General features: G+C 46.1%; 1 protein-coding gene across 22 annotated transcripts in view; it reads left to right on the top strand.

Annotated features, from left to right (window-relative positions):
• The window catches only part of ST3GAL4 (ST3 beta-galactoside alpha-2,3-sialyltransferase 4), a 174,796-nt gene extending 164,698 nt beyond the window's left edge, over positions 1 to 10,098 (top strand). For all 22 annotated transcript variants that reach the window (XM_083588947.1, XM_083588958.1, XM_083588950.1 and 19 more), the window contains 5 exons: positions 751 to 846; positions 1,634 to 1,823; positions 2,561 to 2,704; positions 4,988 to 5,125; positions 8,084 to 10,098. In XM_083588947.1, the coding sequence (XP_083445073.1) occupies positions 751 to 846; positions 1,634 to 1,823; positions 2,561 to 2,704; positions 4,988 to 5,125; positions 8,084 to 8,170 (655 nt within the window). In that variant the 3' untranslated portion in view covers positions 8,171 to 10,098. The remainder of the gene's footprint in view (positions 1 to 750; positions 847 to 1,633; positions 1,824 to 2,560; positions 2,705 to 4,987; positions 5,126 to 8,083) is intronic.
• The last annotated feature ends 12,848 nt before the right edge of the window (positions 10,099 to 22,946 follow it).

Genomic DNA, 22,946 nt, shown 5'->3' with positions numbered 1-22,946 from the left:
ATGGGGAAATGCAAACAAATTTAAGCAAATCAGTACTGTAAAACACTGAGACAGAAGAATATACTTTGTGTAAAAATATACCGTATCTTTTGCTCTATAAGATGCACTTTTCCCTCCTAAAAAGTAAGGGGAAATGTGTGTGCGTCTTATGGAGCGAATGCAGGCTGCACAGCTATTGCTGAAGCCAGAAGAGCAAGAGCGATTGCTGCGCAGCGATCCCTCTTGCTGTTCTGGCTTCTGAGATCCAGAATATTTTTTTTCTTGTTTTCCTCCTCCAAAAACTAGGTGCATCTTATGGTCAGGTGCGTCTTATAGAGCAAAAAATACGGTAGTTTCTTACAAATGGTTAGTATACTCTGCCATTGTGCTCTGCCCCCCCCCCCCTTTAGTGTACAACTAGTCTGCCCCTGCAAACCCCACCCTACTGGCACTTCATATATTGTAAGGTGGAGTGCTTAAAACAGTGTGTGTCCCCGCTTTCCAGTAAGTGGTCATAGCATTTACGGAAGGGCTGTAGCTTAGAAGAACCTCTGTTTTGCATATGGACAGTTCTATCCCCGGCATTTCCAGGTAGAGCTAGGACAGACTCCCTTCCCGAAGCCCTGAATAGCTGCTGCCAGTCAGTGTTGACAGTACTGAGCTACGTGGACCAAGGCAGCTTCCTATGTTCTTCTCTGATTAGCCAACCTTCTGAGACGTTTCTTCCCTGTCTCGGAGTGTATAATGGAGTCTTCCTTTTGTCTTTCGCAGTTTGAAGTGCCGGAGATGTGCAGTAGTAGGAAATGGACACCGGCTCAGAAACAGCTCTATGGGAGAAGCTATTAACAAATACGATGTTGTGATCAGGTACTTAGATGCATCAGGGTCTGTGATCTTTCACAGCAGTGCAGCCAGTTTCTTTGAATCCTGTTTTGCCACGTGGAACTGAATGGGGCTGTTTGTAACAGCGGCATCTTCCCAGTGGATCCTTCCCCTCTGCAAGCCGTACTTACCTCATCTACTGACACCACCACCTTCCACTTTCCCACCTTGTTACCCCCATCAGCGGCAGCAAATAATGTGAAGGAGGAGATGGGGAAATGCACAGCATGATAACATCAGAGCACTAAGCACATACACACCCTACTGTATTACAGAGCAGGAAGAATATGACTAAGTGATGTTGTTTTTACTGTCAGCCCAGTGCTTTTCCGTAACATATACGTGTTCTTGGGAAGAAACCCATAAATGTCCTCTGGGTTTGGTTGTGCATTATGGTTTCCCTCTGAATTGATGGATCAGCAGATAAAGTAAACGCTGAGTTGCACTCTAGCTGAGACGTGTTCTTGGACTCCAGCTCCCTTCCTCCTGGAGTTTTGGCCACTCTCACTGGAGCTGATAGGTGTAGTTCAACAACATTTGGAGGATACTCCTCTTGGCTGCTTCTGCTCTAGCTTGTTCCAAGTCAAAGCAGCAGCTAGGTATAAGAGAAGAGGGTAACTGCAGCCACCCTGTAGTATATAACGTGGACATGTGGCAGATAACCCTTTGGTCAAACTCCTGCGCATGGGTTCGTTCTCATAAAACGACGAAATGCCTGCCTATGTTCTGCCAAGGGTGTACACTCCCTTTCCTCTTATCTCCCCCACTGCAGATTGAACAATGCACCAGTTTATGGTTATGAGAGTGACGTGGGCTCCAAGACCACTATGCGGCTCTTCTACCCGGAGTCAGCACATTTCAACCCCCAAAGAGAAAACAATCCAGACACATTGCTGGTGCTGGTGCCATTCAAACCCATGGATTTCCAGTGGATGGAAACAATATTGCACGACAAGAAAAGGGTAAGTTATTGGGAGATGAAGACTAGTGCATCTCCTGGTCCCCTTCCTCTGATCCAGAAGCCCTTTCTTTTACCCCCAGGGATACAGGAAGCTGCCTTATATTGAGCCAGGCCGTTGGTCCATATAGTTCTCAGCATGTTCTGGACTGAGTGGCAGCAGCTCTTTAGGGTTTCATGCAGGAGCTTTTCCCAACCCCAGCTGGGGACACCAGGGATTGAACCTAGGACCTTCTACAAGTGAGACAGATGTTCTGCCACTGAGTTTCATTCCTCCCCCTGAGCATGTTCTTCAGAAGCATGGCCATTTGTTTTGTTTGTCCATGCAACCCTGCAGGCGGTGTATTAGACCCAGCTCTGGAAGACCTGCTTTTGCCATGGTCTTCTATGGTAGACATGGACCAACGCTAAATTCTCAGCTTATAAAAAATGGAAATAGCAATCTACCTCCCAGAGTGGTGGTGTGGGTGCACATGAGAACCAAGGCAATTGAAGTAGGTATGGAAGAGTGTTCTGGTCTTGCTCAGAGATACTGTGATCTCCAGGTGGCCTAAAGATACAGAGAGAGCATCCCATCTGAAGCATAGAGATCAGATCCTAGGGTATAACACCAGAAAGCCACCAATGGGAAATGACTCTGCTTTGCCTGCCCCACTTTTTCCTCCTGCTTTAACCCAGCTCAGCTCTCTTGCTTTGAGAACAAAGAGCACCTGGCTAACCTATCTTAATCCTCTTTTCCAGGTTCGGAAGGGCTTTTGGAAACAGCCTCCCTTAATTTGGGATGCAAATCCTGAGCAAGTGCGAATCCTGAACCCGTATTTTATGGAAATAACCGCTGCCAAATTGCTTAAGCTTCCAATGAAGCAGCTGAAGAAGTTAAAACAGGTAAGAGTGGTGAGAGAGAGAGAGAGAGAGAGAGAGAGAGAGAGAGAGAGAGAGAGAAGGGACAAGTTACAGGAGTTGAGGCTTATTCCTAAAAGGAGCAAAGCGCTCTTTCTCTTGAAATTCTCAAGATGAGATGGTGCTTGGTCGTCTCCAAGCTGTGATCTCTCCTGTAATGTGGCACCTGGATATCTTGGGACCCAAATACACATGATGTGGGTGGTCTGTGAGTGGATCTCCAGGCGACTGTCTTTAGAGCTTAAAATCAGTGGTGAGAGTAGAGTGTAAATGGCCTCGGAACAGTGGGGCCAGGTGTGTGTCTCTGTGTTAACCCTCCCCCCGTGTTATATTTCCTTTAACATATTTTCCCCTGCCCCAAATCTGTTAGACCAGTAGGACAAGGGGGGTGGGGAAGTGATACAATATGGATGCCTGTATCTCTTTCCCCTGCCCTCTAGCAGGATTTTGATTGGGGAAAACAGCACAGGAGGCAAAGTGTTAACTGTGGCCCTTTCCCAGCGCTGGTGTCCTGAGACATTTCACTTCTCAACTTGTATCTGCCACTTATTTTAAGCATTTAAACACACACACACTCTCTGTGTGTGTCTAAACACACTTTCTGTGTCTGTCTGTCTGTCTGTATCTGTCTGTCTGTCTGTCTGTCTGTCTGTCTGTCTGTCTCTCTCTCTCTCTGTGTGTGTGTCTGTCTGTCTCTCTAATCACAGATCATCTGTATCCCATGCTCCTAGGACACACTCCTTCTCGCTGTGTGTGTCTAAACACACTTTCTGTGTCTGTCTGTCTGTCTGTCTGTCTGTCTGTCTGTCTCTCTCTCTAATCACAGATCATCTGTATCCCGTGCTTCTAGGAGCATCCTCTAGCCTGGAAAGTAGCAGATATGAATGTTGTCCATGCAGGGCAGAAAGCTAATTTTTGAATCAGAAGTATGTTCAATTAACTGACATTTCAGGTGCAGATGTATTTATTTTTTTTAGTCACAGTTTAAATGTCACTTGGGTGGGGAAAGCACCTCAGCTCAGACTGCACTGCTTTTCCAAATCAGGGTGAGGCGACTTGTAAGATCTTTCAGCCTAGTTCTCACTGAGGTGGTAAAGTCTATGCCTGTGCCTTATCACCTCAGGCTGCAGGTGGGGGCTTGCATGACGAAATGCTTCTTTGTGCTAAATTTATTTAAATACATCCCTGCAAATAGAAGATGAGTGTGTTAAAGGCTAGGATAGAACCCTCCCCCCAGATGTGCTAGTTGTCCCTCAAATAAGCTGTTTTTGTGTGGAGGAGCATTTACTCATGGGAGTCCCAACCTGTAGTCTGAAGTGGTACAGCCCAGGAAGATGTTTACCACTTCAAAGACACCTGGGCCTTAGTTCATGTCATCTCAGGACACACTGCTTTTTATGTTCAGTGTTGTTTGCTATCCTGTTGGCAACTTCTAGATGTACGTCTGCCAGTGTTTGCCCAGGTGGGGTGTCTTGACAACTTTAGAACTACTTTTTTATGTGCGTGGCAGTTATCAGGAAACATTTCTATGGCTGAAGTTTCAAAGCCGACGAGAAACTCTTCTACCAAGGTTTCGAAGCTACACTTTATCTAAGATGCTGTCATCACACCTGTGCAAACACAGACATTGTTTTGGGACACTAAAGCTGAGCGCGCTGATATTCTTTGTTTTATTATTTTAAGAAAGTCTGCAGTCTAGGGATGGGGAAAGCCTCTGGAATGAATAGGAACTTCCCCCTCGATACCAATTACAGACAAAAGGTGTGTGCGTGTGAACATGTATAGATTAAGAGCATAAGGAGAGCCTGCTGGATCAGGCCAGTGGCCCATATAGTCCAGTATCCTGTTCTTACAGTGGGCGGAACAGTTGCCTGTGAGAAACCAGCAGGCAGGATTCAAGCACAAGCGCACTCTCCCCTCCTGTGGTTTCTAGCAACTGATATTCAGAAGCATTGCTTCCTCCCTGCTGTGGAGGCAGAGCATAGTCACAGCAGCCCTGTAAAGCAGGTTAGGGGTCAGAGGCAGGGACCGGCCAAAGGTCACCCAGTAAACCTTGTAGTTGGGAGGGGATTTGAACCTGGGTGTCCCCCCTGATCAGGGTCATGCCTTCTGGCCCAGCTTCCTCAATCTGGTGCCCTCCAGATGTTTTGGGCTGTAACTCCCATCAGTCGAAGGCTGCTCCAACCACTAAACCATCCTGGCTCCTCAAGGTAAGCTTTGTGCCAAGAGAAAGTGAACCCAGCATCATGTTCCTCTGTCTTCCCCTAGAAACCAACCACAGGATTAGTGGCTATCACCTTAGCATTGCACTTCTGTGACATAGTTCATATTGCGGGCTTTGGATACCCTGACTCCAAGAAGCAGACCATTCACTACTACGAGCAAGTCACATTGAAGTCGATGACTGTGAGTAACCATTGCCTCTCTTGTCAGATGAATATAATATAAGAAGCTGCTTGTATAGGGAAAGTCCACCGACTTAATAAACTGAGATGTGAACAAGACTTTAGCCACTTTGTACAAGCCAACGAACAAATCAGAAAGTCTGCAGTTAACTGTAGTTTCACATTTTGTCCGGACTGGGAAATTATAGCCTCAGAACAAGCCAGGATGTCAAACCAGGTTTGAACCTAGTTTAATATTCTGGCTTGTAGAAAAACAACTATTAACCATTCACAGATGAAAGAAAGAAAGAAAGAAAGAAAGAGAAAGAAACTTGTTCATTAAAAAAGCCCAACATTGTGACTAACCAGTTTTCTTAGGGCATTAACCTTTCATGGACTAGCTTCAATCAGATTTATGTGTGGCATGTCCTGTGTATATATACAGATGAGCGTAAATTAGGGGCAGGGAATCTGTGGTCCTCCAGATGTTGTTGGTCTCCATCAGCTCCAGCTACTATGGCCAGTAAATGATGGCGATGGGAGTTGTAGTCTGACAGTGCCTGAAGGGCCACAGGTTGCCCATCCCTGGTGCAAAAGAAAAACAGGTTGGAAGTAAATAGTAAGTATGCAAGATGACCCTTCACAGCAGGAGTAGCGAACCCTTTTTCAACCTGAGGCTAAACTAATGATTAGCCACATGCCACCAGCAGGTGTGGTTATTCTGTACTTCTGTGTGAGCGCATGCATGCATGCACACTCACTTCACATCTGGAGAACACATACAGCACACAAACCACATGTACAAGGACATAGCATTGGAGTGTGATGTGGGTGTGAAAGGTTTGCCTTTTACACTTCACAGACAGATTTTATCTCCCCATCTCTGCTGATCACCACGGTGCTGAGATGGAAGAGTTTTTTTATTCTGTTTAACAGATTGTTCTTTAAAGAGCAGGCAGAGTGCTTATCTCCTGATCTCAGTGCTGAGCACTAGGAAGCAAGGGTTGGCAGTCTCCATCCTCTTGGCTTGGCAGACTGGCTCCATCCATCACAGCATACATTTGAGCTCCAATTCCGAGTTGTCACAGATTGTACTTTTTTTTGCATATCACTGACGTTTCACTCCAGCCTTTAATTCCTCTCCCCTCCCCCCGCCTCCCTTTGCACCTAGGCTGGGAGTATCTTTCTCAGTTACCAGGTTTGCACCGCATGATAAGCCAACTATGGCTTAGGGAGAAAATGCGGGCTTCCAGAAAGATGATTGGACAGCTTGAAAAGAGGTTTAGAGATAAGACTGGGAAAGAGGGAGAGAAGGGAGAGGTGGTGGCATGCCTCTGAATACCAGTTGCAGGGGAACATGTGTGTGGAAGCATGCTTGTGGGCTTCCCTTAGGCATGTGATGGTCACTGTGAGAACAGAATGCTGGACTGGATGGGTCCCTCTTGGTCTGATCCCAGCAGCCGGGTTCTTGTTTTCATTCTGCTTGCTCCTCTCCCGAGATGGCAAAACAGCCCTAGGAAGGGAGTGGCAGATGGGTGAAGAGCAGAGATTAAAACCCGCTTTGTGCACGTTTGTGGCAGTGTGGTTTCCATTGCCTCTTAAGGATGTAAGAAGCCAGCTGGATAAAACCAAAGTTCCAGTCTGGTTCAGCCTCTTATTTCCTACCACGGCTAACCAGATGCCTCTGGGACACCCACAGGCAAGGCAGCGGCAGGAGCCCTCTGAGGCTGTCCATATGCCATTCTGAGTCGAGTCTGTAGAATTAGTGCCACTATCTTGGTTCTTCCTCTCGACTCTTATGCAAGCATAGCTGCATCCTGCATTAAGCAGGTGGTTGGACTGGATGAGCTCAAGGGTACTTCTCAGTTGTTTAATTTGTCTTAGAATACAAACTTTCTCCTTTAGGGACTCTTGAAAAGCTGAAAACCAGCGAACTGCATGATAGGGCTGGGCGATAACCTGTTTTGGGTATCACGATATATCACCAGCTAAACATCGTGATATATCAATATTCTGTGATATCTGAAATAAGGAAGGAACTAAGCAAAGGCAAACAGGACAGTGTCCTGGCAACTGCTACTACTTAAGGGTCTAAAATGATGATATTATCAATCATCTCACTTGCAGCAGCAGGCAAGCCAAAATGCATCCAAATGAGACTTTTGGTTTTGGGCTTGGCTACCTTCTTCTGAGGTAGCTGAGTGTTGGGGACGCGGGTGGCGCTGTGGGTTAAACCACAGAGCCTAGGACTTGCCGATCAGAAGGTCGGCGGTTCGAATCCCCGCGACGGGGTGAGCTCCCGTTGCTCAGTCCCTGCTCCTGCCAATCTACAGTTCGAAAGCACGTCAAAGTGCAAGTAGATAAATAGTTACCGCTCTGGCGGGAAGGTATACGACGTTTCTGTGCGCTGCTCTGGTTCGCCAGAAGCGGCTTAGTCATGCTGGCCACATGACCCGGAAGCTGTATGCCGGCTCCTTCAGCCAATAAAGCGAGATGAGCGCCGCAACCCCAGAGTCGGTCACAACTGGACCTAATGGTCAGGGGTCCTTTTACCTACCAAATGGTGGTATTCAGAACAATCCAAAGTGTGGGGATGGGTCATAGTGAATACAAATAATCTGGGACTGCCAGCAGGCCTTCTAGGCAGCAGCAGCTTGGATGTGGCATGGACAGTGGTGGCCTGCAAGGCTCTGTGGCGGTGATAAGAGTGACAGAAGTAGCAGCAGCAGCTGCCTCTGTATAGTTCTATCCTTATTTCAGACATCGTGGTAGATTGCAATGTTTAGCTTGTGAGTTGTGATATTGATAAGCAAGTATCGCCTAGCCCTTACACACATTGTGATTTGGGATGTATTGCTAGCTCAAATATTATGAAACAATTATCACGATGTGAACTTCAAACCAGTTTTGGATGATATATCAATATATTGCCCAGCCCTACTGCATGGCCTAATGTGTTTCTCATTGCCTTCTCTTACAGGGTTCAGAACACAATATCTCACACGAGGCATTAGCAATAAAAAAGATGCTTGAACTGGGTGTCGTCAAGAACCTCACCTACTTCTGATGGAAAATGGACTGCCGTTTTGAGGGTTTTTTTCTGAGCCAGCTGCTGGTCCAACACAGCTGCCCATGGCAGGCTGTCCCTTGCCCCCCCCCCCAACATTGACTGGTGTGGAGACCCTGCAGCTTCACTCGAAACACTGGGGTGGAAGTGTGTGACCCCTAGATGTATTGGCAGCAAGGGATGGAGATGGTCTGGGAAGTGGTTGGTTGATGGCAGCAGCTGGAAGCCGGGTGGATGCGGCCTTCTACAGAGTCCTCTTTGCACGGACTGTTGCAGGATTTTCTCTGCATCAAGTTGAGACTTTTAGAAACAGAAGTTCCCGAAATCTTCACTCGTGGCAGAGAAGAGCCTTTGGGAGGCCAATGACTGAGTTGCCTGTGGGCCTCAAGGGTGGCACAAGTGACATTCCCATGGGGGGGGGGGTCAAATTATCACCCCTGTGGCACCTTGAAATCTTAATCACTTTTGCCTTCTGACTCTGGGAAGTGCAGTGGCAGCTGCTGTTTCTGTTGAAACGATGTTAGGTGTCACCGGACGGAGCAGGGGGGCAATTGAATGAAGGATTATTAGCTGCCTGCCATATTTAATGTTTCTGTTTGAATGAGACAAAAGTGTACTGGTTCAAGTCCTCCGTGCAGTGAAGGAGTTTGGAATACCCAGGAGACAGCTGTTAGGGATGGTGGGAGTTGATAATGTTGATTTCTCTCTCTCATCCAGTTCTTATTTTTTGGAGTCTATGACATAAGGGGAGGATACCCTACAGTATTTGATAAGTGGTTTTTTTTACTTAAAGGTGCCGAGCTGAACATGGGTGTTTCTGGGCACTTCGCTGGAAGTAAATCCTCCTTCTGTGAAGGGTGTGTGTGTGTTTCTGTGTGTGAGAGAGAGAATGAGAGTATGTCCGTCCAGTATACGAAGTCTGTTCTTAAATATAAGCTGTAGGCTTTTTTCCCCTCTAGCATTTGGGAGTTACTTCCCATCAGACATAAGACTCCAGTACAAAGGAAATGGCATAACCAAAGCTGAATGTTGAAGGAAAGAAGGAGAGGGGGAGGGGGGAGATAGTTGGGAATTGTGTATCCGTTTTGTAGGGGGGGGAGGAAAAAATGTTTTATTATTCCTTGCTCACAAAACCTAAATTCTGCACTACGCCTTTGTCTTTTCTAGTAGCAGGATGAGTGTTCTGGTCATTTAGGACGAAGGCTCTTCTCATGCGCCTAAAAATGGGGCAAATTTTGAAGTAAGCTGCCAGTTTAAGTAGGCAGAGAATTAGGGGGAGTGGTCCAGACATTTCAGAAATGGGCCTCGGGTCAAATGTTCTAGTTGCCTGACAAGTGCTTGGAAGAGACTCTCTTCCAAATATTGTTTGGGGCTAGTTGTGCAAGAATCAATACTTTAACCCCCCCTTCTTTTAATTTCAGCTTTGAGATCAAAGTATATCTCTTAAATTTGCTTACTGCTGGTTAAAGGGTCTGAATTGATTGCTGCACAGTTTGGAACCTTGTATTTCATCCATGAGGGGAAGAAGACAAAGGGAGGAAGGTGACAATATAATTTCCCTGTCCACCACCTGCCACACCTTGCGTGCACAACCACCGTGCCTTAGCTGTGATTGCAAGTGCCCAACTTTGAAGGGCCTGCTGGGAATGTAACCTCCTTATGGCTTAGGCCACCACACCTATTGCCAAGAAGGCAACTGACTGAATTGAGTTGCTCATGTTATGTCCCTTTGAGAATGCACATAGAGCTTCAACTTGGGAACTGGTTTGTTGCAGAAATCCAGACTGATCCCCGGAAGAAAAAGAGTTCTTAAATGTTGTTATTTCAAAGGAGTTTGAATGCTACAGAGAATGTTGGAAGTATCTTTCCTGGTTAAGCAATTACTGCAGTTCAGTGTTAAGTAATTTAATAAATTAAATTTAAAAATACCCTTTGCAAATCATGCATCTTTTGTAGAATAAGCTTGATATTTATTACCAATGAAGTTTTCCTTGCGGTTTAGGACAATGAAGAGCAATTTCATGCAGTGTGGTGGTGATTTGGGACCATCTCTTAGAGGTGGAAGAGGATTTTTCACCTGCAGCTGGTTTCTAGCCCCATAAAGGGTGACAACAATGATGGATTGTTCCATGTCATATCCATACAAAGCAGGAATGAAATTATGGAACAAAGCACAAGTCATTGCATTGTTAGAACTATCAATACAATCATACCTCGGAATGTTCGACTTCCAAAACGTTCGGAAACCAAAGTGTGGCTTCCGATTGGCTGCAGGAAGCTCCTGCAGCCAATTGGAAGCCCTGGAGGACGTTCGGGTTCCAAAGAATGGTCGCAAACCAGAACACTAACTTTGGGTTTGCGACATTCAGCAGCCAAAACTTCTGAGTACCAAGGCATTCAGGATCCAAGGTACGGCTGTATTGTTAGGTTTTCTTTTAAACTGTAAGTTGCCTTGAGGGTCCTTTTTGGTCTGAAAGGCAACTCCTAAATTCTTTTAGAAATAGATTCCCTGGGAATTGAGGGGAATTAGTACTCTTTGCTAGAGTGGCAAGTGTGGACAGACTTCAACCTGTGGCAAGAGTGCCACCGCATGGGAACCAAAGGATCAGCTGAAAGAATGACTTCTGTGTTGCAAGGCTCAGCTGCATACGCCATGGGATACAGCTTATGACTGGATGTCTTAGGATTTCACTCTTGAGGGCTCATAAGTTGGAACAGTCTTATGGGCCTATTGAAATTGTCAGCACTGCAGTCTCCCCGGCTATTGCATTTTGAAAGTTTTAAGTGCTTTGCTATTTATTTAAGTTATATTCTGCTCTTTCTCCTGAAGGAGGCCAGGGTGGCCAGCTCACACTTGTCTCTGCAATCATGATGTGCACTGATTGGTTTTCATCACAAAAAAGCCATAGGTTCTGAAGGGGAGACACATTTCTCTATACACTTGTAAAGATGAGTGGATTTAATTCCTAGTTTATGCTGCAAACACAACTTGGCCTTGGGGTTGGTGGCTTCAAGAACCCTTTCTCGAAACGCATCTGACATAAATAACTGGGGGATCAGCTTTGAGGAACTTTTTCAGTTGTGTATACCAAGCTACCTGCCCAGTCTGTCAGTTTGGAGACTTACGGAATTGGATTGGGTCTGAAATACCATAGCCTCCCCATCCTTTATGTATGTATGTATTTGCAAACATGTATGGACATCTGATGACAAAAGGTTTCAAAACGGTATACAGCATATTAAAAACAACATGAAATAACTGATATTCAGAAATCTCTACCATATAGAACTACAAAAGCAAACAAAGCAGCGTCGCTACTCCTAGAAGGCTTGAAAGCAGCCAACTGTTGACTGGGAAGTGTGTGCCATCATGCTAAATGCTTTTTCTGGGTGCCAAATGAACCTTGGATGTACGTGGCACCACCAGATGACCCCCGTGACCAAGTCCTGCATGGTTTAGGGCCTTAAAACCTTTCTCTCTAGTAGGTATAAAGCCAAAAGGAAACAGGACTGGCAGGTTTCTACAGGTAGGTAATTACAAAGCAGAGAATAAACATGGGGTATTCCTCAGCCCTCCAGATGTTGCTGGTCTTCAACACACACCATCCCTAACGGATGGGAGTCTGAACATCTGGAAGTCACCAAATTGCTGAAGTCTGATTAAAATGTTTTCAGACTAGCCAATTGTCAAGCTCTTAAAATTCAGGGCTTTTGTTTTTTATGTTGTTCACCAACCTTAGAGTGCTACATTGGAAATTCAGATTTTCATATATCCTCCATGTATGAAGACAGTGTCTTCAAACACAGCAGATGTGTTGAAAATTTTTGATATTTGGGTGAATTTTCACTACTTTTGACTAATTGAAACAATATCGCCTGTACTAGAGATGCATATTATATATTTCTTTAGAGCAATTTTATCTCACTGTTTAGTCAAAAACAGCTTACAGGCAATCAATTAAAACAAGACAGGTTGTGCCCATAGGGTTACACTGTAAAAAACCCAACACTCGATGAGAAAGGGATATGGAAGAAAGAGGGAGGGTAAAAGAATTCAAGCGCCAATCATTAAAAGTTAAACATTCTTATAATGATCAACTGCTAGGGAAAGAACAATGGAGCTGTTTTTTCAGCAGAGCGGATTGAATGGGCTTTGTTCACCATCTCTCCCACAGAGACAACCTGCTGTAATGGCTACTACCAGGTGACAGTTGAAGAAGAGAAGGCCCAGGGATGCTACTTATTGTCTCACATATATCATTCCACCCCATTTAGTCCTGTCACTGTAATGGACTTCTGTAGGAAAGTAAATATTGATGGCCATTTCCACTTGGATGACATAGAAGGCATAGTGTGGAACTAAAAGAAGGGTAGACTTCACGTGCAGGTTGACACAAGTCTGCAGTTTCCAAAATCCTGCATGTGCAATGGGCCAAAGCTGCTTATGGGGTGTGTCCCCATTCATTCTCATTTTAAAAAAATAGGATAATAGCTCACATTCTTGGCAGCATCCTGTGTTCAAACAAAACATTGGGTTTGCTAAGAGTGTTGAATCTACAGCAGGCATGTCCAAAGTCCGTTTCGGGGGCCTAATCCAGTCTCTGTGGCAGTTTATTCCTGGGGTTGTAGGGTAAAATCCTTAAGAAAGCTTCAGGTTACAGACTCCGCTAACCCTGCATATATCTACTCAATCTCTCCACCCCAGGTTGAAATGAAACCAGGTTGAAGCACAACAAGGAGACCACCACTCCTTTAAGATGATTATAGGCTGTGTAAAAATGTTGAATTTCAGTTTCTCTAGGATGTGTTTCGGTTGCTCATAAAATGTGTGATTCAACAGAGCTGCAAAGGGTGTCCTTTTGAAGCTAGGCAGATGCAGCAACTATTTTAATTATGTTCGTGATATCGCAACACTATTAAAAGAAACAAAAGAACATTCACATTAGCTCTTTTATAGGACAGTGATGAGGCTACATTCTCTAATTAAAGACCTGGCCGCCTTATGCTAGCTGATAAATAAAGCAGACAGCATAAATGAATGCCAACAACCCCACAGACAATCTAAACTTGTTTCTCAAAGGCCCTTTTTAGCACTCCCCCCCCCCCCGGAGCTATAAGACCAAATAAAGTCTTAGATCTCACCTCAGCACCAATGATCTCAGACACATACAGACACACAATGCTCCTTCTAGTCATTTCCCCTTCCTGTTCCTGCAGTAGAAAGATATTATTAATAAGTTTGTTATGATTGCGGGAAGACTATATGTGCCCACAATCCTCTAAAGCACAATAAGACTGCTAAGAACCGAATAAAGAAAATGTTTTTAATATCTAAACATACATCACGATGCTTTGGATCCTGTGTTTGAAGACTGGTGTGTCCCTTAAAACGCAAGAGTGGGGAACCTTTTTTCAGGCCAAGGGCCACATTCCCTTCTGTGCAATCTTGTGGGGGCCACATGTCAGTGGTGGGCTGGGCCAGAGGTCAAAGTGGGCCTAATATATATATATATATTTACAGTAAGCTGCTTTCTACAGATAGGTAGCCGTGTTGGTCTGCCATAGTCAAAACAAAAAAAATTTTTTTCTTTCCAGTAGCACCTTAAAGACCAACTAAGTTAGTTCTTGGTATGAGCTTTCGTGTGCATGCACACTTCGTCAGATAGTATCTGACGAAGTGTGCATGCACACGAAAGCTCATACCAAGAACTAACTTAGTTGGTCTTTAAGGTGCTACTGGAAAGAAAAAAATTTTTTTTGTTCTGCTTTCTACAAACATTCATACACCCTCTGTATCGTCAATCTAGGAAAGCAAGAAGCATGACCAAGTGTTCAAGGTAGGCTCATTCCAGCCTGCCAAAAAACACTCAAGGAGGCTGCGAAGTCGGGACACTGAGGGGGTGTGGGCTGGAGAGATGGGGCGTGGCTTGGGGACAGTCCCAAGGGCCGCATAGAAAGGCCTGGGGAGCCGCATTCTGCCGCTGGGCCTCAGGTTCTCCACCCTTGGAGGGTAGCCATGGCAACCGTAGTGGCTGGTGCCCAGTGAGCCAGCGTGGTGTAGTGGTTAAGAGCAATAGACCCGTAATCAGGGGAACCGGGTTCGCTTCCTCGCTCCTCCACATGCAGCTGCTGGGTGACCTTGGGCCAGTCACACTTCTCTGAAGTCTCTCAGCCTCACTCACCTCACAGAGTGTTTGTTGTGGGGGAGGAAGGGAAAGGAGATTGTTAGCCGCTTTGAGACTCCTTCGGGTAGTGATAAAGCGGGATATCAAATCCAAACTCTTCTTCTTCTTCCCACGGAGAGAGGCAGGCCAAGAGGAAGTGGAGCCAGAACCAAGGACAGGCAAAGCCAACTTATTTCAGTTTTGCTTCCACAGCGTTCCTCTGCCCAGTTGAGTTCTATAATGGCACCACTGAGACGGAGGAAGATGACTGCCATGCCCCCTCACCCACCGCCCTTGACTGACTGTAAAAAAGAAGACAGGCAGGTGGGGGGGGCAAGCTGGGCCCCATTGATATTAACGGACCACTCTTCCAAGGAGTGGAAAACATGGCTGCCGTATCAGGAGTGAAGTGACCCTTCAGATGGTGGCTGCTGAAGGATGGCGACACTGGGGAGGAAGAATGGCTGCTCTCTGGACTGGTTGTTAAGTAAGAAGGCATGCAGGTGGGGGTGGGGGGGCTAGCTGGGGTGGGCTGAGTTTTTTTGGGGGGCGGTGCCCCATTTGCCCTAATGGTGTAGCCACCAATTGATTTCAATGGCTTCAAGTTGCAAGAAAGGAGATTGTGGAGGAATAAACTGTCTGACAGTAAGAGCTGTTTGGCGGTGGAACAGTCTCCCACGAGAGGTGGTGGACTCTCCTTCCTTGGAGGTTTTTAAGCAAAAGTTGGATAGCCATCTGGCATGGATGCTTTAGCTCAGATGGCTGCATTTGCAGCGGGTTGGACTAGATGACCCTTGGTTCCCTTCAAACTCTAAGATGCTATCATTCCTGCACCCTATAAGCTCTGGGGGCTGTTTTAGTCCTCACTTTGCCTGAGGCTCCAGACACATGAAAAACCACATCATATATATCAACTAAATGTAATTTTATGTCTGTATTTTATTATTAAAAATATCCCACTCTTTCATGAGTCCTCCATTTTGCATAATCACAAGAAGTCTTTGAGAATGGGTTGTCAGTGACTGGACCAAGTTCTCCCTCTGGGCTAACTGTCACTGAGTTGAGGTTTAAACCTGGATCTGCCCACCCCCACCCTGCTGCCTTTTCATATTCTAACTGCTAAACCTCATTGGCCCGCAAATTTTCCACAAAGTAATACCAAAAACTACATTGTTTCTGCCGAGTGAAAATATTTTGGTATTCGTACTTGAAGTTGCTTTATAAGCAATAAGCTTCCATTTAGTTTTCATAACATGTTTTATATTTTGCGGGATTTTGGTGTCTTTTGGCGGCAAAATTCTCAATATTATCAGACCTAATAAGCCACACTGATGTGTTGTTAATAATGAATAATAATAGTAATAATAATATTCAGGAGCAAGGTTAATTTGCCCTTATTCTGTCGGAGGACAAGCTACCTGCTTGTCTTACACTTCTCACACAGGTAGAATTGCAGTGGGAAATTTACTCAAATAGTTGTGTTGATTTATTTGTTATGAGGGCAAACTTATTAATTTCTCTCTCATGTGAAGAAAACGTCTTCAATTTTAGCAAATCATGTGCAGCGCCACCCTGTGGCTGGATAGAATATGGAATGATGGCTTCCAAAAGGAAAGTTATCAGGCAACAGCTGTCTTTTCATGCATAAATTGTGGATGACTAATTCAAACTTTTGTTCTCTGACTCCTAATAGAAAGAAATCTCCACAACTCAGTATAACTGATAGAGGTTTCTGGCTTACTTGGCTGTATGTCAAGCCCAAAGTTCAAAGTCTGAGGCTCAATCCACACAAGCAAAGTCCAATGTCCTAAATTCAAAGGTCAGGAAACGAGGTTCAAGGTCAACCCAAGTAGCCAAGGCCAGCAGTCAGGAAACAGTCTAGAGTCAAACCCAAAGTGCAGTGCAGGCACATCCAGTTCAAGGTCCATCAACATGGATAGCTGAGCAGACACAGCTCCTCAGCTCTGCTGCCCTTTTATACTTTGCATGTCCCTTGTGGCATCTGGGCTTGATGAGGCAGATGACCCTCACCTGTCAACTCCAGCTGAGCAATCACACTCCCAGAGCTAGCGAGCTCCACCTGGCCAGCTAGGGAGCTGGGCTGTGGGCCTTTGCCTGCCCCAGCTTCCTGGAGCACCTTTCCTGCTGCACCCTACACCTCAGAGCCCACTGTGTTCAGGGAGACAGGGCCCCCTGGCTCTGGTGATGGGTCCTGCTGCTCTGGTTCCTGACCTCCACCCCCTCATCATCTTCCATCACCCCGTGAGTACTTCCTACGCTAACCTTTCCTTCCCCATCCACCGCTTGCTCCGATGTGTCCCAGTCCTGGCTACACCCCCCATCGGGATTCTCTCCCCCAAAGTTCTGCCAGTTCATGACACCTTGCTTCAGAATCACACAGTTTATATGGTGTTTCCTGCAAGCAGGACAAACAATTGAACTGAATACAATGAATGTATGTTACACCTTTCCCCCTCCCTCTCTTGAGTGGGAGGTGAGACCAGGCCCTGGTTTGGACCCTAGAATGTTGAATTTAACCCTGAACCAAACTGCACGCTAGTAGCTCAGGAATTAAGGGATTATATTGTGTTACAAAGAAGTTTCAAGCAGTTTCAAACAGCTGTGTATAGGTAAACCAAGGCTTTGCTTCATTTACATAGGTGCCAAAGCTCTATAGAGAAAGATGCCCAAATCCTGAAAGCAGCTCTGTTTTGCTGAGGAAATGTTCACAATTCTCTCTGAGCTGGAGCTGGCTGTGGCTCCCGGTGGAATGCACACTCAATGACAAACCTGGCTTGCTAAGGTGCAGTGTGTCAATGATCCTCATCCAGTCGTAGCTCCCTGGCAAACATGCCTGTCTGTAGTATTCATCCGTAGGCCTATACTCAAAATGTGTACGGGGGGGGGGGGCGACAGAATAACTGTAGAAGAGTCTGGACGTAATAAATACATGTAGCACAATATGTACTTTTGTTACTACTTGGTGAACAATTGGATTGATTTACCTGCCCATTTTTTTTCCTTAACCCCCCCCCCCCCGCAATATAAAAAGGTTTATACAGTGGAGGAGGGATGCACATGTGGTTCTCCATAACTTGTTGGACTTTGACTTCCAATGGTCCCAGCCAGCACGGCTAATTTTACCTGCTATGATGCCTATGTTGGGGACATATACTTCTCAATACCAGTTGGTGGGAATCACAGGTGGGGAATTGCAGGTTGGCCATTGTGAGAACAGGATGCTGGACTAGACAGGCCTTTGGCCTGATTCACCAGGGCTTTTCCTTTGTTGTTATGTTAGGGATTTTTAGAGTTGTACTCCCACAACATCTGGAGGGCCACAGGTTTCCCATTCTTGGGGAAGAGAAAGCAGTGGGGCAAGTGGAATTGTGGACAATGCCCCAAATGCTCCCAAGTGAAGCAGCCCTTATCTGCAGCCATGCTGACTCCTCACTCAAGCAAGGACTGCTGGAAATAATGCAAGCTGATCTAGTATGATCAACATGTGCTGTGCAGGATGGTCGCAATGATGGTTGGGTGGTGATCTGCCCGCAGCACCCATCACTTCTCCGGACGCTTCAGCTACCCTTGATGTTGCAATTGTTGCAAAGAGAGTGTGTTCTTTTAGGAACGAAGTGGGGTTTTGTCATGCTAGAACCTATGCGAGGTTTGGTGAGGATGTTACTCAAAACGTGGTGAAAAGATAAAAGCAAAACACACGTGTGCTGCCAGCTTTTAATTAAAGTTCCAGAAGTGCTATGGTACTGTGTTGGATCCGGATGTAGAAACCCCAAACTGGAAACCCCAAATAGGCTGTGAAGCTCTCTGGGTGGCCTTCAGTACTCTGTTAGCCAGGGCCAGTTCTACCGTAAGGTAGAGTGAGATGGTTTCATCCGACAATTGTCATGAATAGTCAGCAAAGTTGTTATTTATTACTGTATTTTTTCTTCTGAGGGAGAAGTACTTGTGGGATTTTCTGCCTCAGGTGCTAGAACAACTTCAAATAGCCTTGGGTACCAGGCACCTTGGTGTGTGTGTGTGTGTGTGTGTGTGTGTGTGTGTGTGTGAGAGAGAGAGAGAGAGAGAGAGAGAGAGAGAGAGAGAGAGAGAGATTTGCAGTTCTGCCTCAAGAATCTTGTCTTGTGCTGGCTCTGCTCTCTGTTCCGATAAACCTTTACAAGAGGGTAGGGAACCTGTGCTCGCCTAGTTTCTGTTGAATTCCAGCTCCCACCAGTCTCTGCTAGCGTGGCCAACAGTCAAGGACAATGGGAGCTGTGGTCCACTGACATCTGAAGGACCACAGGTGCCTCCTCCTGCTTTTGAGCATTGCAATGAGGACAAATAAACTCATGTCATGCCATCTCTAGGTCTGTCAAAGAACCACAGGAAATGGATATGGAATGCTTAGTGCCAAGACAGCAGAGTTGGATCATGGACATAGCCAGGATTTATGTGGGGGGGGGGCAGGCTTCATGTTGGGGGGGGGAGCAGAACCTCAGTTAAGTTTTTTAAAAAAATGATTTACTTGATTTAGCCCCACCCTTGGCTACACCCCTGAGTTGGATCCTTGCTGGAACGAGGAGTTTGAGGGAAATGGGACAACGTGAAGTTAAGCAGGGAAAAATAAGGTGTACCGAGCACATCTGAGCTGAGCTGGGCTGGGCAGATCCCACAAGGTCTCAGAGGTTGATGCCTAGCCACACTTGGTAGATTCCCCACCCCGGCACCAAGAGGCTGCTATTGTGACCAGCACCCAAGGTCAGCAGGTAACAGAATTGGAGGCACCCTCCAGGCAACTGGCGGGCCAGCCTACCATGACTTTTAGGCTGGAAAGAAAGAAAGTCTCATGTGCAGCTTGCATATCTGGGCTGAATGGACATTTCTGCATTTTTGCTTACGGGAAGGGATCGTCTCCTCCCTACTTCCGAGAAAGAAGCTGCAGCCTGGCTCCGAACGTGGCTCACGGCATTCCGTTCCTTTGGATTCCTGATGAATTTAAGGTTTAATGAAACAAACAAGCGCTCAAAAGGCTGCTCCCCAAGCAAATTGGTTAATTTGCAGCCAGTTTAATTGCTTATCACTGTTGCTTGTTACATATTAATGAACAGATGGTTGGAGAAGCTCCTGCCGTAGACAGTAAACTAAAGAAATATATATACTGGCAGGCAGCTGGGTCCCTGAACAAATCATTAACTGCTCGCGAGGGGTGATCGGCTGCCAAGTATTTGCATATTAATCAAGCTTCATGAATTATGTGTGAGGTAGAATAGCGAGGGCCCTACACCGTGGTCTCAGCCAGGGGACTTTGGGTGCTGTATGGATAGCAAGGATGTAAGGCAATTAGGAGTTTGTGATTCTTGCACATGACCAGTAGGTGGCAGCAACAGTATGTTTTCAGAAAAAGAGGGTGAGAGGAAGAAAAGTCACCCCTCCCTTTTCCTCCCTCCCTTTTGCAATAAATAATAGAATTAAAATTAAAAATCTCCTGTTCTGTATTGTTGAGTCCAAGCCTAATAATGTTTGGTTAGTGCAAATATACAATGTAAGCACCTGTCAAGTTTCTTTTGCCAAGGAGGGCTTGTCTTGTTTCCATGTTCAGTTTGCAAAACCAGAAGCAGTGCTGGCATGACAAATAATTAAAAATGCAACCTGTTATCCAGGGATTTTGAGTACTGTCGACCTAAATAGCTCACCCAGTGCCTGGTAAGCAACAGGAAAGCTGCTGTAAGATTGATGCACAGCCTGCTGGCTTAGTGAAGTGGAAGGTTCTTCAGCATGAAGCGTTTTACGAGCTGTTTAATTGTCTGCATTGTTAGCTGCCTGTTGGCCCTGTGCTGTGGAGGTTAGCTAGCTTCACATCTGACACTGCAAATGCCCTGGGGTTCATAGAATGATAGAATTGTAGAGTTGGAAGGGACCCCGAGGGTCATCTAGTCCAACCCCCTGCAATGCAAGAATCTCTGCTAAAGCATCCATAACAGGTCTCTGCTCCAATGAAGGAGAGTCCATAGCTTCCCAAGGGAGACTGTTCCACTGTTGAACAGCTCTTACTGTCATTAAGTTCTTCCAGATGTTTGCAAAGAATTTCCTTTCTTGAAACCATTGGTTCAGTCCTACTCTCCAGAGCAGGAGAAAACAAGCCTTCTCCATCTTCCATGTGACAGCCCTTTAGATATTTGAAGATGGCTATCGTGTCTCCTCTCACTCTCCTCTTTTCCAGACTAAACGTGCCAAACTCCCTCAACCGTTCCTCATAAGGCTTGGTTTCCAGACCCTTGATAACCTTGGTCCCCCTCCTCTGCACACCTTCCAGCCTGTCAATATCTTTTATAGACTGTGGTGCCCAGAACTGGACACAGTACTCTAGGTTTGGTCTGACCAAGGCAGAATAGAGCGGGACTATTACTTCCCTTGATCAAGATACTGTACTTCTATTGGCAGGGACGTGGGTGGTGCTGTGGTCTAAACCACTGAGCCTCTTGGGCTTGCCGATCGGAAGGTTGGCAGTTTGAGCTTCCTTTGCTCTGTCCCAGCTTCTGCAAACCTAGCAGTTTGGAAAGCGTATCCGGGGTGAGTAGATAAATAGGTACCGCTGCGGCGGGAAGGTAAACAGCGTTTCCATGTGCTCTGGCTTCCGTCACAGTGTTCCATTGCGCCAGAAGCAGTTTAGTCATGCTGGCCACATGACCCGGAAAGCTCTCTGTGGACAAACGTCGGCTCCTTTGGCCAGAAGTGAGATGAGCACCACACCCCATTGTTACCTTTGGCTGGACCTAACCATCCAGGGGTCATTTACTTGTTGATGCAGCCTGTTATGGAAATTACAGGGGGGGGGCATATAAATGTAGCCTTTTGACTTGACAGCTCAGGGAAGTTACCTAGCTTTAACATATAAAATCAACTCCTTTGCCAGTTTCCTCCATTTCAACACTGTTTTGGCCTGGAAAAAAGACTCTTTTGCCTGACACCTCCCCAAGCATGAGGACATGTATACACACCTGCTATCCCAGGAAGTGCCCAGAGGTGACAATTGCTGAGCTGATTGTTGGCCAAGGAAAGCTTAATCTCATCACCAGATTTGCCAAGGGGTCCAGACATGCAAAGGAAGTTCTATTGTACTTTGGGTGGTGGGACTTCAGAGGTGTTTGCCTATGCTAATCTTATACTTAGGTCTTGCCCTGACATGTCTGCTTATGCTAATCTTGTACCAAGGACTTGTCTGAACATGTTTGCCAAGGTTAAACTAGTGTAACCCCTGTCTACTCCTCCCCTTTTGTGACATGCCAGTGATGTAGCAATGATGTATCAATGATACTGTAAGAACTGTATTCTGGGATATACTGGGAAAGTTTTAAAAGTCATTGTCACCCCATCCTCGGGGTTCAAAATTCCTCTTTGAACCTGTTGCGCAATAAACTTTGGTCTACAGCTATTTGCTCCGGTTGGTAGCGAGACTCTTTCCTTTATTCTGCAGGGACCCGCGGGGTCTGCCTGACGAGCTGGGTGACTGAGCAGCCTTGCACCTAGATTTTTCCGTAACAAGCCTAAAATAGCATTCGCTTTTTATTGCTGCTGCAGAACACATTTTTCATTTTCAGCTTGTGGTCTGCTAAGACACCTAGATTCTTTTCACATGTACTTATGGCAAGCCAGGTATCCCCCATCTTATATTTGTGCAGCTGGTTATTCCTGCCTAAGTGCAGAACCTTACATTTGTCTTTACTGTGCCCTTGAATTTGATCTAGAATCCTCGTTGTACTTTTCTCATGGCAGTGTGCATTAGGTAAGGGCGGGGCTGTAGTTTAATGGTAGAGCACATTTCACATGCCAAACATTTACACTTTTGCACACCTTGCATGCCAAAAGTTGCTTCCAGTGTGGACCAACAGTAATTCACATGGTGCCCTCCAGATGTTGTAGACTGTGGCTCCCATCAGCCCCAGCCAGCGTGGCCAAAGGTCAGGGATGATGGGAGTTACAGTCCACAACATCTGAAGCGCATTCTACGGGCTGCCCCTGCCATAGTCAAAGAGCAGCAAGATCTCTGTTGAGTCCTACACTGCTGGAACGGCTGTGTGGACCAAGTCTGTGGCTGGGGCCAGGCCTGGTGAGTCCCTTTGGGCTGTGTCAGAGACCTTTCCAACAGAGAATGAAACTGGAATCTGCAGCTCAGCCCCAAGGAGTGGCGAGCAATATGGAACTTCAGGGTAGGCCTGGTACAAATAACAGCAGCCTGGCTTTCTGCCGTGGTCTACTCAACAGGGCTGTCCTTTCTGTTTACTTCCCTTCAGTTTCCGTCTCCCACTGATCCAGCAGTGCTGTCAGGGCAGGACTTTGGGGCAGAAGTCCAGGCCTGATCCCTACTCATAGAAAGAGCAAAGAGGCCTTGAAACACAGCAGATGGGGGCTGGCTTATCACATTTTGAAGTGAGGTAAATTGCCCTTTATGTCTAACCTACCTCACAGGGTTGATGTGAGGGTGAAATGAGGATGGGGAACCACTTTGTGTACCACTCTCTGAGCTTCACAGTGGATGCACCCGCCCTCCATAAGACCAGTAAGTCTAAATAGTAAAGTTGCTGCCTCACTGCCCCACTGCTCTGGCCACTGGG

This window comes from Podarcis filfolensis, assembly GCF_964270895.1.
Source record: "Podarcis filfolensis genome assembly, chromosome: 15".
Lineage (NCBI taxonomy): Eukaryota > Metazoa > Chordata > Lepidosauria > Squamata > Lacertidae > Podarcis > Podarcis filfolensis.
The sequence above is the reverse complement of the archived record's forward strand: the minus strand, read 5'-3'. Positions and strand labels throughout refer to the sequence as shown.